The following is a 16,689-nucleotide window of genomic DNA, read 5'->3' as shown; positions in this document are numbered from 1 at the left end:
AGTTGAACCGATGACCTTTCGGCTACACAGGACACGACAGCCACTTATTTCATCATCACGACCACCTGCCACCTTACTTAACCCATTTTGGGCGGGCACCCCTTTTGGTGTTGGCATTATGTTATGCTTTAGCTATTGAAAAATAGCAGATCTACAAGCTCGTAGCGCGCCACCGAGTGGCGCGCTACGAGCTTGTAGGTCTGCTATTTTTGAAAAATCGAAGAACTACTGACATTTTTAGAATCTGATCTCAGGTCAGAATGGGTTAATCAGACCAGTGTGTGTCCAGTGGAAACCTCGTATGAATCTGATCTCAGGTCAGAATGGGTTAAAACCTCACGGCCGTTGACATGTCCCCATTACAACTATAGTGTTACTTTACCTTCAACGTCCTTCTAACTGTCTTCGTTGAAGCTGTGGTGGGCTAAAGGCATATTATTGTAAAATAAAACTATATGTAGCTTTGGTTTGAACTATATCTATATTTTTGAGAGGCGCTATAGCCCCTCCTATGTCCAGCTTTGAGGGTGTGTGTGTGTGTGAACACAAACATTACGTAAACACAAACATTGAAGGCAACAGTGAGGACGCAAATTGTGATTGGCCGGAATGAGATGGATGTATGATGATAAGATTGCCCCTCACTTCACACGGGTGTGATTATTATTCATTATTTTAGTTTTAGTCAGTCTTTTTCTTCACATATTCCAGTCATCTGAAATGTTGAACTTTTATTTAGTTTTGGCAGGCCTTGATTTGTGGACCCTCGGTTGGGAAACACTTATTGTAGATCAGATATTGTTTTGTATACAGACATCTTATGCCACGGAGTATAAATAATCATTATGCTTTCTATCAGCAGTGTCAGTATAACTATCCTCTAATTCTGCACACCGTAGTTCGTTTTATACAGTGTTTTATGAGGCAACAAAGGACCTTTATTTGTTTTTTATCGCTGTGTTCGCCTGCTAATTTTCCGTCTGACTGACTTTTATGGTGTAGTCGTCGGTGTGATGAAGCTGTTGCTAGCCACAGAACAATAGCAACTCAACAATGTGTTATTTACTTTAAGTGTAGCAGATCTGCAAGCTCACTCTCTTTCTCTCTCTGTGTGTGTGTGTGTCTCTCTCTCTCTCTCTCTCTCCCTCTCTCTCTCTCTCCCTCTCCCTCTCCCTCTCCCTCTCCCCCTCTCCCTCCCTCCCCCTCTCCCCTCACCCTCCCTCTCTCAGTGATGTCCGACAGCCGGTTCCCTAAGCAGGCGTTCCACATGGAGGCCGTAGACTCCGTAGACGAGGCGGTGAACTCCGTGGAGGACCGCGGTGATGTGGACGAGTGTCGTCTGTACGTGGGACAGCTGTGTCAGCACATCTGCTCCAACACCTGGACGTCCTACCGATGCGCCTGTCACCAGGGATACGCTCTGCAGCAGGACGGACACTCCTGTGCACCAGGTCGGTAGAAAGGCCCTGAAGTAACAGGTCTTATTCCCTAACGCCTGGAGGTGTGATCAATGCTCTTCGGTCACTCAGAATAGCCAAATGGCATTGATCACGCCTCCAGGTCTTTAGTTTACTCAAGTTAGGGAATAAGACCTGATACTTAAGACACGCAAAACACCCCCTTTCACTGTGAACATAGATATTCCGTGCATACTGTAGTTGTGCCACGCAATGGTAGGCCCGGGGCCTATACCATATACCGGCCTGACCGATCAGTAAAATAATGCTGAATTAACTAGCTTGTGGGTTAATAAATATAGGCCTAGACAAGGAGGTTAAATGGGAGGCTATTGTGCAGGCACATCTACCATTGCATGGCACAATATGGAATATCTATGTTCACAGTGAAAGGGGGTGGTGTTGAGAAGAACCACATGGATACTGCATACACATAATGTCTATTGGGAAACCCATGCCATTGACCATAATTATTCACATGATGGTGGCCATCTTAATGGCAGGATGGCAACTTGCTGGGCTATATGCACACGGAATATGTCAAACATTGAATGCCATGGACTGACATCCTGACTGGAGCGTCCATCTTTAATGCTACGGTAAATAAATAGCGTCAGTGCTAGCGAGCTAAAATGAATCCATCCGTGCTCTAGAATGCGCCAATGTTTCCATCTAAACCACCAGATAATCAGCAAAGGCCTCCGAACATCGTGCATTTTATCCAAACCACGGAGAGCTCCGTAGATCTCGAGTTATTCAGCTTTTTAGTCAGCCTGTATAATGGGAGGTGGACGGCAGCGCTGTTGCGCAATCCGGTCTAGGATCGTCAAAGAAGGAAAGGCCAATTAAGCCATAATAATAAAAAAAGAAAGATACATCAGCGATCCGGTTTGATAATATAATAAAGCTTATCAGACGGAACATTACGCCAGAAGCAGTTGCTGGTTGGATTACTTATGACGGAACGTAACAGTAAAACCGTTATTGATATGTGACTAAATTTGAATTTTCGTCATATGAAAGCAGGGAATCGTAGCTTCAAATTGACATTGGTTGTTCAGTTTGGCCCACCAGTTTTGGAGATATGTCTTATAGAGTAATGTCTTGCAGAAAACAGCGAGTTGAGAAAACAGGCATGAAAGGTTCACTTCTGTGGTCTCTAACATCACACCTAGACACTTATTTCAGATATGCTCTAGTATGTGAAGAGTCTGCCTGTGATATTAACTCATTTTGGGAAATAAAATTTAAAAAAGGTTTTTCTCCTCTGGTGAAAAGCTGTAATTTTGTGCGATGGCAGTCTCTCAGTCAAATCTGGTCACATATGATGATAAGAGCGCCCGGCCCTCACTTCACGCGGGTGTGATTTATTGTACTCCTAATGTCAGACCTCCATGTGTGATGATGATGATGATGATGATGTGATGATGATGACAACGCCCTGATAAGAAAGGCTCTTTGTCCCATTTCTGGACCGCAGCCTCCAGAGTCTCTGAGCTGAGACTGTTTGTTTCCGCCGTTCCCTCGGTTATCCCATTCTGGGCGGGAACCCCTTTTGGTGTTATAGCATCATGTCATGCTTTAGCTATCGAAAAATAGCAGATCTACAAGCTCGTAGCGCGCCACCGAGTGGCGCGCTACGAGCTTGTAGGTCTGCTATTTTTGAAAAATCGAAAAGAACGACTGAGATAGAAACAGCTCTTTCAGAAAACTCAGGATGTATAGAAGACATTTTTAGAATCTGATCTCGGGTCAGAATGGGTTATGAGATGGGCTGATTATGACAACAATGACTCGGCAGGAAGACTTTTTGACAGCAGAACATTGTCGTCGTCCCTTTCCGTAGTGAATGTTGGAGATGCCGATCCGCGAGAAATAACAGCTCTTATCTCTGCTGTTGATACCGTTCTGCACTTGAAGGAGTTGTACAGGAGTTCTCCCGTTGTTTAACCCATTCACCCTTTTGGTGTTTTAAGCATTATGTTATACTTTAGCTATTGGAATATCGCTACGATCTTGTAGATATGCTATTCATGAAAAATCACACCCGTGTGAACTGAGTGTTGCAACTCCCCCCCACCTCTTCATGTGAGTCTTCATGTGAGTCTTCATGTGAGTCTTCATGTGTTTCCAGTGAATCCAGAGGAGGAGCTGAAGGGTCTCAGAGAGAACAGCGCTGTGGTGATCATCCCACCTGCAGTACCAGAGACCACCACTACACCCACCACCACCACCAGAGCCCCTACCACCACCAAGACCACCGCTCAGCCCGACCCCTGCGCTGGTAAACACACTGCTCTTCTGACACCAGTGGTTCCCAAACCTTTTCTTGGCAAGGAGGACCCCCTTATTGACACTAATTAGCCCCGCAGAACCCCTATTTGAAAAGATATTCCAGGGGACACCCTCATAAGATAAGATAATTTTTACGGCTCTAGCAGTGTTTCTCCACCCGTTTTATTTCAAGAACCCCCAGTTTGACCTGCATGTTAGTCTACAGACCCCCATTTATATCTCTGGGACTCCAATTTATATTGTAAAATCAATGTTAATTTAACTCAGAGTGTACAAATGGAACCAAACGGACCCGTCTGGTTCCATTTGTACGCTCTCAGAGTTACAGACCCATAAGGGTCCATTTGGTTCCATTTGTACGCTCTCAGAGTTACAGACCCATAAGGGTCCATTTGGTTCCATTTGTATACTCTCAGAGTTACAGACCCATAAGGGTCCATTTGGTTCCATTTGTATACTCTCAGAGTTACAGACCCATAAGGGTCCATTTGGTTCCAAACTATATCATTTAGCTGGGGACCCCCTGGAACTCCCTCAAGGACCCCTGGGGGTCCCCGGACCCCACTTTGGGAACGGTCCACTGTTTTTTTTTTAACACGGACCGTACAGTAACACTACACACCAATTAGGGATTATAGGGGACATTTTGTCCGACAACCGATTATATGTACTGTAGGCTAATTGCCTGGTGGGATCAATACGGATACAGCAGTACTGTATGTCTCCATGTATAGGGATTACCTCTATAACCCTCTGGGCCATGTCTCAGTACATACAGTCTTCATGTACAGTAGAGATTACCTCTATAACCCTCTGGGCCCACCGAGGGAGGAGAAACACAGCCGTATATGTCGGGACCACCCGGGTCTAATCCCTCCAGTGAATGTGTACGTTAGCTTCCATCTTGCAGGTTCCATAGTGTAACTATACAGTATATGTCTGTCTGTACAAGGAAGCTATTGTTAATGCGAGAGAATGACTTTGGCACCTGGCCATGCAGATTAAACCGTGTGTGTGTGTGTGTGTGTGTGTGTGTGTGTGTGTGTGTGTGTGTGTGTGTGTGTGTGTGTGTGTGTGTGTGTGTGTGTGTGTGTGTGTGTGTGTGTGTGTGTGTGAGCGCCGTGTGTGTGTTAGTAATAAGTGTACAAGGTCCTCATAAGAGAAATGGTTGTTTTATAAATATTTTTTTAGGTACATACGGTATTAGATTAAGGAGAGGATTAGGATTATAGGTATAGGTTTAACCCTGTGTCGCGTTGTGGGCTTGTAGATCTGCTATTGTTCTGCTTTTCTAGCATAATGGTTATGGCATAATAGCATAATGGTTTGGCATTTCTTTTTTTGGTGTGTGTGTGAAAATGGCATTCATAGAATTATCATCCGATACAAACGCGTGCGTGCGTGCGTGCGTGCGTGCGTGTGTGGGAGGAATGTGTTGGCAGGGCAGTAGAAATCACCTTCCGGAGAGAGCGAGAGAGAGAGAGAGAGAGAGAGAGTGAAATTAAAAAGAACACAAGAATTGACACGGCCGGCTTTCGGGGAGCCGTCAACATAATTAAGGAGGACTGCAGTCCTTTGTGGAGAGGCCAGATTTCCATCAGCGAGTACATTTGTGACTGTACCAAAAACAATAATACACAAACTGGGAGATGTTTGTCAGACAAACTCCCACCGTTTGTTGTAAACCAGGGACCAGTGGAGTATGTCCACTTTTCAATACTTCCACTTGTAGATCGGCTACGTTCTCCTCAGAATAGGGATGGTGTTTAAAACCCATTTTGGGCGGGGACCCCTTTCGGTGTTAGCGTTATGTTATGCTTTAGCTATTGAAAAATAGCAGATCTACAAGCTCATAGCGCGGCACCGAGTGGCGCGCTACGAGCTTGTAGGTCTGCTATTTTTGAAAAATCGAAGAACGGCTGACAGAAACATAGCTTTTTCAGAAAACTGTTTAGATGACAATTTTGGAATCTGATCTCAGGTCAAAATGGGTTAAGAGAAAATACACAGATTACATCATTTACAGCAATAATAAATATGGAGGCCTATAGCACGGCTCCACACATGTGCAGAAGTTTGATCAGAGATGATCCCCATTAGTTGAAACTTTTAGTCTGGACTGCAGGTCGTTCTATGACCACCAGGGGGCCAAAGAAAGCGAGACATTTTTAACCCCCTCGGATTTGAATGCTGGTACTATACACACCGTAACCAGGCATTTGATCTGAGATTCAGACAGTTTATTATAACCAAATTGAATTTGGAGGAAATGTAAGGAAGCAGATCACTATAAGAATGGCATATGAAAGCAAGGGAGTGTGTGTGTGTGTGTGTGTGTGTGTGTGTGTGTGTGTGTGTGTGTGTGTGTGTGTGTGTGTGTGTGTGTGTGTGTGTGTGTGTGTGTGTGTGTGTGTGTGTGTGTGTGTGTGTGTGTGTGTGTGTGTGTGTGTGTGTGTGTGTGTGTGTGTGTGTGTGTGTGTGTGTGTGTGTGTGTGTGTGTGTGTGCGTCAATTTAACAAAGGTGCAGACGATCAGAAATCAGCAGAGTGAGAGTAATCGACGTTTGCTCTACTGTATGCATGAATTGAAGTGGACTCGACCCCAGACTTTTTTTTCTTTCTCCCTGGAAATAAAAACGTCTGGGTTTTTCCGAGGCTATAGGAATCCATTGCTTTGAAAAGAATGTTGTAAAATAGCAGATCTGCAAGCTCATATAACGCGTCACGCTCTCAGTGTGACACGACGTTCGTTGTGATCTTGTAGATCTGGGAGGCTCCGGTGCGGTGCGACGCGACTGTGGCGCTCACGCTGCTTGTTGTGGTGTGTTTTTGTCGCCCCCTACAGGTAACGGTCCGTGTGGTCAGCAGTGCACGGCAATGCGTGGACGCCCCGTCTGTTCCTGCTTCCCAGGGTTCTCTCTGACGGCGGACGCACACACGTGTGAAGGTAAGGGTGTGTGTGTGTGTGTGCATGCGTGTGAAGGTAAGGATGTGTGTGTGTGTGTGTGTGTGTGTGTGTGTGCGACTACTGTGCGTGCATGCGTGTGAAGGTAAGGATGTGTGTGTGTGTGTGTGTGTGTGTGTGCATGCGTGTGAAGGTAAGGATGTGTGTGTGTGTGCGTGCATGCGTGTGAAGGTAAGGTCATGCATAGCCTGAGCTAACGTGTTAGGTTTCTGGTCTAGAGAGGGGCGGGTCGCGGCTGAGATTTGCGCACGCCCTGATTGGATCTCATCGATCTGTCCGTCACCCCCGGCCCCTCCTCTCCCCCCTATAGTGCAGCGCTACGTCACATAATTTGGAGCGACGCCCACCCGGAAGGGTTGACTCCCACTTTTAGACCAGAGCGGCCAATGCGTTCCTCCAGGCTTTCGATTTTTGCATCAACAAAAATGAAAGCCTGGTACCGAGGCTAGGTCATGCGTGACTCTGTGTTGGTCCTGCAGTAATTGGAACGTATCGCCAAAGCTCTAAACTCCAGCTTGAGCTGTTTGCCCTCGAGCACACCGACAAAACTACACACACACACACACACACACACACACACACACACACACACACACACACACACACACACACTCACACTCACACTCACACTCACACACACAGTGGTGGAAACTACATACATTTACTATGGTACGGTGCAATTTTGTGGGGAACCTTTATTTGAGTTGAGTGACACACATTTTGAACAAATGCAAATTTTAAAATAGTGAAATGGGTTTGCTTTACATTTGATTAATGGAAATGCAATGGCTTCCATTGCAGCAGTAGTTTATATCAGCTTGGATTTCTGATTTCCAGGTCGTCCCACAGCCCTCCTCTGAGACACAGAGTGAGTAGGCAGGTTTCTGAACTGTCCACAGCCCTCCTCTGAGACACAGAGCGAGTAGACGGGTTTCTGAACTGTCCACAGCCCTCCTCTGAGACACAGCGTGAGCAGACAGGTTTCTGAACTGTCCACAGCCCTCCTCTGAGACACAGAGTGAGAAGACAGGTTTCTGAACTGTCCACAGCCCTCCTCTGAGACACAGAGCGAGTAGACAGGTTTCTGAACTGTCCACAGCCCTCCTCTGAGACACAGAGCGAGTAGACAGGTTTCTGAACTGTCCACAGCCCTCCTCTGAGACACAGAGCGAGTAGACAGGTTTCTGAACTGTCCACAGTCCTCCTCTGAGACACAGAGCGAGTAGACAGGTTTCTGAACTGTCCACAGCCCTCCTCTGAGACACAGAGTGAGCAGACAGGTTTCTGAACTGTCCACAGCCCTCCTCTGAGACACAGAGCGAGCAGACAGGTTTCTGAACTGTCCACAGCCCTCCTCTGAGCAGACATGTTTCTGAACTGTCCACAGCCCTCCTGTGAGACACAGAGTGAGCAGACGGGTTTCTGAACTGTCCACAGCCCTCCTCTGAGACACAGAGTGAGCAGACGGGTTTCTGAACTGTCCACAGCCCTCCTCTGAGACACAGAGTGAGCAGACAGGTTTCTGAACTGTCCACAGCCCTCCTCTGAGACACAGAGTGAGCAGACAGGTTTCTGAACTGTCCACAGCCCTCCTCTGAGACACAGAGTGAGCAGACAGGTTTCTGAACTGTCCACAGCCCTCCTCCTCTGAGACACAGAGAGAGCAGACAGGTTTCTGAACTGTCCACGGCCCTCCTCTGAGACACAGAGAGAGCAGACGGGTTTCTGAACTGTCCACAGCCCTCCTCTGAGACACAGAGCGAGTAGACGGGTTTCTGAACTGTCCACAGCCCTCCTCTGAGACACAGAGCGAGCAGACAGGTTTCTGAACTGTCCACAGCCCTCCTCTGAGACACAGAGTGAGTAGACAGGTTTCTGAACTGTCCACAGCCCTCCTCTGAGACACAGAGTGAGCAGACAGGTTTCTGAACTGTCCACGGCCCTCCTCTGAGACACAGAGTGAGCAGACAGGTTTCTGAACTGTCTCTTTTCCTCTGAGACACAGAGTGAGCAGACAGGTTTCTGAACTGTCCACAGCCCTCCTCTGAGACACAGAGTGAGCAGACAGGTTTCTGAACTGTCCACAGCCCTCCTCTGAGACACAGAGAGAGCAGACAGGTTTCTGAACTGTCCACGGCCCTCCTATGAGACACAGAGAGGTTTCTGAACTGTCCACAGCCCTCCTCTGAGACACAGAGGTTTCTGAACTGTCCACAGCCCTCCTCTGAGACACAGAGTGGTTTCTGAACTGTCCACAGCCCTCCTCTGAGACACAGAGCGAGCAGACAGGTTTCTGAACTGTTCACAGCCCTCCTCTGAGACACAGAGAGGTTTCTGAACTGTCCACAGCCCTCCTCTGAGACACAGAGAGGTTTCTGAACTGTCCACAGCCCTCCTCTGAGACACAGAGACCCCATTTCCACCGGTAGGTTTTTGGCCACTCAATCCATAATTAACGTCCCAATGTTGGAGCTTCTGGCTCATGGACTAAGTATAAGAACCCAAAAAGAAGTGAACCGGTTCCCGGGTTGGGATCCAACGGGTGGAAAAGGGGGTCAGACTGAGTGGACAGAAATGGCATAATGAGCATTATGGTTGAGCACCAATTATATGAACATCCAAGTATAGCAAGAATAATATACCGCCATAAGAACCACTCGTGGACGCATGCTCTGACACTCTCTCTCACAAGCCCACACATGCTCACACAGTCACACACACACACACACACACACACACATGTACACGCATGCTCTCGTACGCGGCGGTCACCGATATGGACAACAACAACAACAAGTGTGTGCTGTTGTAAACGGATCAGTTTTTTCCGAGACAGAGTTTTAATTGGATGCAGTCACTCATGAAGGAAGTGCTCGTGACGCTTAACCCATTCTTGGCGGGAACCCCTTTTTGGTGTTAGCATTGCGTTGTGCTTTAGCTATTGAAAAATAGCAGATCTACAAGCTCATAGCGCGCCACCGAGTGGCGCGCTACGAGCTTGTAGGTCTGCTATTTTATGAAAAATCTAAGAACGACTGACATAGAAACATAGCTTTTTCAAGAAAACTGTCTATGATCTAGAAGACATTTTTAGAATCTGATCTCAGGTCAGAATGGAAAACTGTCAGGATGTATAGAAGACATTTATAGAATCTGATTTCAGGTCAGAATGGTAAACTGTCAGGATGTAGAAGACATGTTTAGAATCTGATCTCAGGTCAGAATGGAAAACTGTCAGGGATGTAGAAGACATTTATAGAATCTGATCTCAGGTCAGAATGGGAAACTGTCAGGGATGTAGAAGACATGTTTAGAACCTGATCTCAGGTCAGAATGGAAAACTGTCAGGATGTAGAAGACATGTTTAGAATCTGATCTCAGGTCAGAATGGCTTAACGAGGGCAGAGGTGCAGCTGGGATCGGACGGCTCCTTTCCCCCGGCGGCGGCCTACCGCCGGTCGCCTTTCCAGCACGAGTTCAACCGTAGCCAATTACTGGCCGGCAGAGCCGCGCGCGGAGGTCTGTGACACACACACACACACACACACACACACACACACACACACTTACTATAGCCTTCCACTTCCCAGTGGGTTGCAGGAAGAAGGATTTATTTCAACCCTTAAATAACTGCCAAAATAAATAATGGCATACTTGATCATATACGTACACTACAGCATCACACACAATAAAATAAAGAAATATATAGCAATGCTCGAAACGCGTCTCAAAACACGGCACGAAGCGGCGTGTTTATGATCTTGTAAATTAATTATCTTGATTATAATTTTTTTTAATCCTAAAAAGTAACAGTTTTTGGACATGCTGCATGAGGTTCCTCCACACAGACACGATATGTCTGCTATTGAAAGATCTACAAGCTCATAGCGTGCCACCGAGTGTCGCGCTACAAGCTTGTAGATCTGCTTTTTTTTACGATTTAGAAGGCATTTGTAGAATCGGCCAGGGTTAACGTATAAGGGTAGCAATATACGACGTTATACAAACTAGTGTTGTTGCCAGTAAAAGGCCTGTATTTCAACATGTACTTATACAAGTTGTTAAAAATGATAACATATATAGGGCCTAGGCGGCATAATTGCTGACACCGTTGTATTGTCAAAAGCATCAAATGACCCAGACCATGACCGACGTGTTGGGTTTAGGGAAGGGAATCAGGGATGTCAAACTCAAATACACGGTGGGCCAAAATAAATAAATTGGTAGAAGTCAAGGGCCTGGACTGTGTTTCAACACACGGAGCACAGCGGTCAGGAGGACGTCCCGGGCAAAGAGCAAAAAACTGAAAATGCATTATTATTATTAAGCTCAGTTTCCTGTTCTATGATCCTCACAAAGCAGGACTTGTAGTATTATGGTGGTCCGTGCAATTATATACCAGAAGGCCAGTTCTAATTAAATATCACCCCGCGGGCCAAAGATAATTCATTCACGGCCTGATTTAATTGGCCCCCGGGCCTTGAGTCTGACATATATGGTTTAGGGCATTCACTTCCTAGTATATGGGGACTAAAACAAAACTTGTCACACCCAATTCTGCTCATTATAAGCGACTTTGGGGCTTGTTTTTCTGTATGTCAGTTGCTTGTGAATATTGTGGTAGATGCAGGTTGCAGTTGTTTGGGTTTGTGTGTGATGCGGTTTAGGTGTAGTTGTAGTTCTTTGGGTTTGTGGGTAATGCGGTTTGGGTGTAGTTGCTATATATTTGGGCGTTGCTTCATAAAGGTCCTTTCAGATGAGCAGCGATTAACGCGTCTAGTAATTCATTTTCAACAAGACCTGCATTTGTCGATTAAGGGCCGGTAACGACAAAGTGTATTTACCTGCAGGGCGCCACGGTCCCGTGAAATTGTTTCATGTGCCAAAAACATATCAATTTGGGGGTCCTTTGGGGCACGCGGAAACTACACGAAGACTCAGTTCCTCAGTTCTTAACAAGTTATAAAGTATAATACATTTTGGCTCCAGTAGAGTTAGTAAATTGACACATGGATTCGGACCACAAGGCCAAATACCGGTAATATTACCCTGGCACTATAGCTAGCCATTTCCCGGTTTTGTAAAAACAACGAGAAAAGACAGATTCAGTGCGCACGCGCGCACACACACGCACACACGCACACACACGCACACACGCACACACACACACACATACACACACACACACACACACACACACGCTCAACAATTCTCCCTCTCGTGCAAAACCCTGCAAATCATCCTGTTGGCAACTTGTTCATGTTCAACATGAAAGGTTTTTGGTTTCAGGAGGGACTTAACCCATTTTGTGCGGGAACCCCTTTTGGTGTTATAGCATTATGTTATGCTTTAGCTATTGAAAAATAGCAGATCTACAAGCTCATAGCGCGCCACCGAGTGGCGCGCTACGAGCTTGTAGGTCTGCTATTTTTTGAAAAATCGAAGAACGACTGACATATAGAAACATGGCTTTTTCAGAAAACTGTCAGGATGTAGAAGAACATTTTTAGAATCTGATCTCAGGTCAGAACGGGTTAAAACACGGACGTGCAGTATAACCAACATGCATTCATACAGTGTTGTTTACATCCGTGGTTCTCAGACTTATTGTAATGTCAACCCATGAAGACAATGAGGCCCATGCTACACAAATGCCTTCTGTAAATCAGCGGTTTGTTATTCGTAAGCCAAGCTTATACTGGACCCCTCCAAAATTATATTGTGTTTGGCGAATCCCGGCTCCTCCTCCTGTCCACATGTGGAAGTGTCCTTGGGCAAAGACACTGAACCCTACATTGCCTCAGGCTGTGAGCTCGCCACCATCGGTGTGTGAATGTGGGAAGTGAGGACGCTGGCGTCGACTGTTCGCCGCTTCACCTCCCAAATGTATGAATGAACGAACCATTGTAAAGCGCTTTGAGCACTTGGAAAAGCGCTATAAAAAATGCAATTCATTATTAATGCTTTGGTGCACTTTTCCTCCTTGTGGATAGGGGGGAAGGCTGTCTTACTGAGACCACATGTAGTCCAGGAAGGAAGTGAGCCCAGTGTCCATGACATCAGAGACACCGGGCTGACTGCTACAATCTAAAATATACTAAAACCACATAGATATTACACACATAAAGACCCCCCAGGAAAGTGTTCTAAATCTTCTAAACGTCATTAACATATATATTATTTTGTGTCCCTTTAAACAAATGCAAAGTTATTCGGAATTTTCTTCCAAATATATTTTCTAGATCAGTGTGTTTCGAGTCAGTGTGCCACTTTGTCAACATACATTTTAACCACATAAGAAATTCCAACCACATTTTGATTGCACGAACATAAGCTTTTTCCCTTCTTTTTAAATATTCCACCCCCCCCCCCCCCCCCCCCACATTGTTAAAATGATCATTATGATGATCAGGGCACCCCTTTTGGTGAAGCATTATGTTATACTTTAGCTATCGATCTACAAGCTCATAACGCGGCACTCGGTGCCGCGCTACAAGCTTGTAGATCTGCTACTTTTTGAAAGATCGTGAAAATGTGGCGCAAATCTTTGAATATTCTTTCAGACTCAAATCTTTGCTTCCGGGGGATCCCGGGGGGTCAGCGGCCAATCACATAAGTTTACGGGGTTCTTGACATGAAGTAGTTTGAGAATCACTGACACAGAAACGTAGGTTTTTCATTCAGAAAACTGATTTAGAAGACATTAATGTAGAATCGTCCTCAGGTCTAAATGGGTTAATAGTTTATTATAAACACAAAAATCCTCACACCTCTTATGCCAGTGTGCCAGTGATCACCACCCTCCTTTGTGCCAGTGTGCCAGTGATCACCACCCTCCTTTGTGCCAGTGTGCCAGTGATCACCACCCTCCTTTTGCCAGTGTGCCAGTGATCACCACCCTCCTTTGTGTCAAGGTGTGCACGCTGGTGCCAAAGAAAGTTTGCCTATAAACCCCTGGACTATCAGCTCAGACTGGGAGGTCAGGGTTCGATCCCCGGCCGGGTCATACCAAAGACTGTAAAAATGGGACCCAATGCCTCCCTGCTTGACACTCAGCATCAAGGGTTGGATTGGGGGTAAGCCCCTGCGACATACTGTACTAGCGTCATGTCCAGGGGGTGTACTTGTACATCAAGCTGCCTCACGCTACAGAAACAGGAGATAGGCTCCTGCCCTATGGGCCTCATGGCTCGACAAGGCTACTTACTACTAGACCCTGGACTGTTGCACTGCACACAGAAATATTATTTCATAATGTTTTTCCTTCCAACTGTTGGACTCAGTGAGAGGGACGAGCACACGCATAGACACACGCACGCACACGCACAGACACACACACAGACACACGCATGCACACACGCATGCTCCCCCCCCAAAGTGATCCCATATGTTCCACATGTGGGTGGGCAGCGAGCTGGAGCTCTGCTGGAATGAGAAGGACGGAAATCACAGGGAACTCATGGGCTAGCCCTGAATCACGTGTGTGTGTGTGTGTGTGTGTGTGTGTGTGTGTGTGTGTGTGTGTGTGTGTGTGTGTGTGTGTGTGTGTGTGTGTGTGTGTGTGTGTGTGTGTGTGTGTGTGTGTGTGTGTGTGTGTGTGTGTGTGTGTGTGTGTGTGTGTGTGTGTGTGTGTGTGTGTGTGAGATTCTTTCATGCCTTATGGTATGATGACTGAGCTGGAAGTCAAACTGTATTCACACTCCAGAGCAAACACACATCACGTGCACGCCGGGCACTCGCCCACACACGCACGCACACACATCACATCCATCAATTATTCAGCCTGTGAAAACTCCAGTAGCACAAAGAACAAGCAGGATATTTATTATCGTAGAGTCTACAATAGTGCTGAGTACGTCCACAAACTTTACTTTATTTTTGGGCCCTCCTCTCCATTTTGTTAGCATTACGTTATGCTTTAGCTATTGAAAAATAGCAGATCTACAAGCTCGTAGCGCGCCACCGAGTGGCGCGCTACGAGCTTGTAGGTCTGCTATTTTTGAAATATCGAAGAACGACTGACACAGAAACATAGCTTTTTCAGAAAACTGTCAGGATGCAGACCCCCCGGGGACCCCCACGTGGTAACTCTGTCTTTTATCAATTATTCGGCGATGGCTCAGGGGTAGAGTGGCTGGATGGTAACCACAAGGTTGCCAGTTCGAACCCGGGCTCGAAGTGTCCTTGAGCAAGACACTGAACCCCTGATTGCTCCTGATGTGCTGGTTTTGGTTACTTGCATGGTTTCCGCCGCCATCGGTGTATGAATGTGTGTGTGGATGAAAGTGAAACAGGCAGGCAGTGAAGCACATTACTCTATAGAGCGTCGCAGTCCCTCCCCCTTTCAGAACAACGAGTGGCCCAGAAAATTAATCCCAATGCATTTTTCCCATAGGCATTTCAGATTCATTTCCTGGGCCACTCGTTGTTCTGAAAGGGGGAGGGACTGCGACGCTCTATACGAGACAAAGCATAAACACCTACAATGTGCCAGCGAATGTGGTCAAAAGAATCAACTTCCTCAGACTCAAACTACAGCGTGTAAATACTTTACTTTAATTACTCTCTGTGGGTTTATTACTGTATATCGTTTGTTTAACAAGTTAGATTGGAGACGTGTTGTCGTGGCCGACCAGATGTGGGCAGAGCAAACCAGATGTGGGCAGAGCAAACCAGATGTGGGCAGAGTTAATGGAGGGTTTGTTTTGTGGGCAGGAAGGAACATCCATCCTGACCGTTTAATGCAAGGACACTGCTGGGTTTAATAACCCATTTGGACCGGAGGACGTATCCGTGTCGCCTTACAGCTTTTAACCACTTTAACCCGTTTTTTGAGACTTTTATCTGTTGAAAAATAGCAGGCACCGAGTGCCGTGCTATGAGCTTGTAGATCCTTGTCTACGAGGAGCTTGTAGATCCTTGTAGACCCTGGAACAACATATTTTCAGATGGGGGGTCATGGCCAAATACATTTGTACAATACATTCTGGGTGTCCTTGACATGAAATAGTTTGAGGACCACTGACATATAGAAACATGGATGTAGAAGACATTTTGTAGAATGTGGTCTCAGATCTAACTGGTTTAACGGGGAGAGGAGAGATGACGGACGGACGGACGGACGGACAGACAGACAGACATACTGCTCCTATTGTCCTGTGGTTCCTCCACCGTCTGGGGGAATGAATGAACACGCCTGCCATTGTTTAGGAGAGCAATGAAATGTCTAAAATCCACAGGAATCCATTGGAACATGATTCTCTTCGACCACATTTCGCTGTCGATGTTTCTTTGGCCCCACCCGTACACACACCGCTCTCCGATAGAGAGACACCCGCACGCACCACGCTCTGAGAGAGAGAGACTCTCGTCTTGTCACTATAGACGGCGTGTCCTCAGACAAAAAGGGGGAACGGTGGCTTCGCCAGACTTTAGTACCTTTCTTTCAGCACTGTCTGTCATTTGCAATATAGAACATTGTTCTTTTTTTGCGCATCCTTTTTGGACCTTGGCGTTTTGTGTCAATGTCTGCTGTTGTTACTCAAATTCTGCTATACTCGTTGGCTAGCCTCGGTCCCAGCCTTATAGGCCTCGTTCACACGCAAGACACACTTGTGTCCTCCTGTGTGTCCTGTGTGTCATGGCCGCCTCAATGCATTTCCAATGGGAGTCACATGGTTTGATGACACAACCTTGTTGCATTGGGTGGGGGGGGCAGAAGACAGCCATGCAACAAAGCTGTGTCTTCAAACCATGTGACTCCCATTGGAAATGCATTGAGGCGGCCATGACACACAGAAGACACAGGACACAAGTGTGTCTTAGGTGTGAACGAGGCCTTACTCATCTGCAAAGTGAAAAGCCTGGAACAACCTATAAGGGCTGAGGCAGAGACGCTATCGGTGGAAGTGTCCCCCGGATACGATATTTCTCTGACCTGCACTGTTTCATTCACAGAGAATGTAAACTGATT

The 16,689-nt window shown here is 46.5% G+C and overlaps 1 protein-coding gene across 1 annotated transcript in view; it reads left to right on the top strand.

Annotated features, from left to right (window-relative positions):
• LOC308326417 (uncharacterized protein) overlaps positions 1-16,689 on the top strand; it is an 84,323-nt gene that overhangs the window by 52,412 nt on the left and 15,222 nt on the right. The window contains exons 11-13 of the mRNA XM_080779297.1: positions 1,230-1,451; positions 3,592-3,741; positions 6,597-6,698. Coding sequence (XP_080635423.1) covers positions 1,230-1,451; positions 3,592-3,741; positions 6,597-6,698 — 474 coding nt within the window. The remainder of the gene's footprint in view (positions 1-1,229; positions 1,452-3,591; positions 3,742-6,596; positions 6,699-16,689) is intronic.

This window comes from Protomyctophum bolini, assembly GCF_963924005.1.
Source record: "Protomyctophum bolini genome assembly, chromosome: 2".
Classification (NCBI taxonomy): Eukaryota; Metazoa; Chordata; class Actinopteri; order Myctophiformes; family Myctophidae; genus Protomyctophum; species Protomyctophum bolini.
Note: the sequence above shows the minus strand (reverse complement) of the source record. Positions and strands in the feature narration are given on the sequence as shown.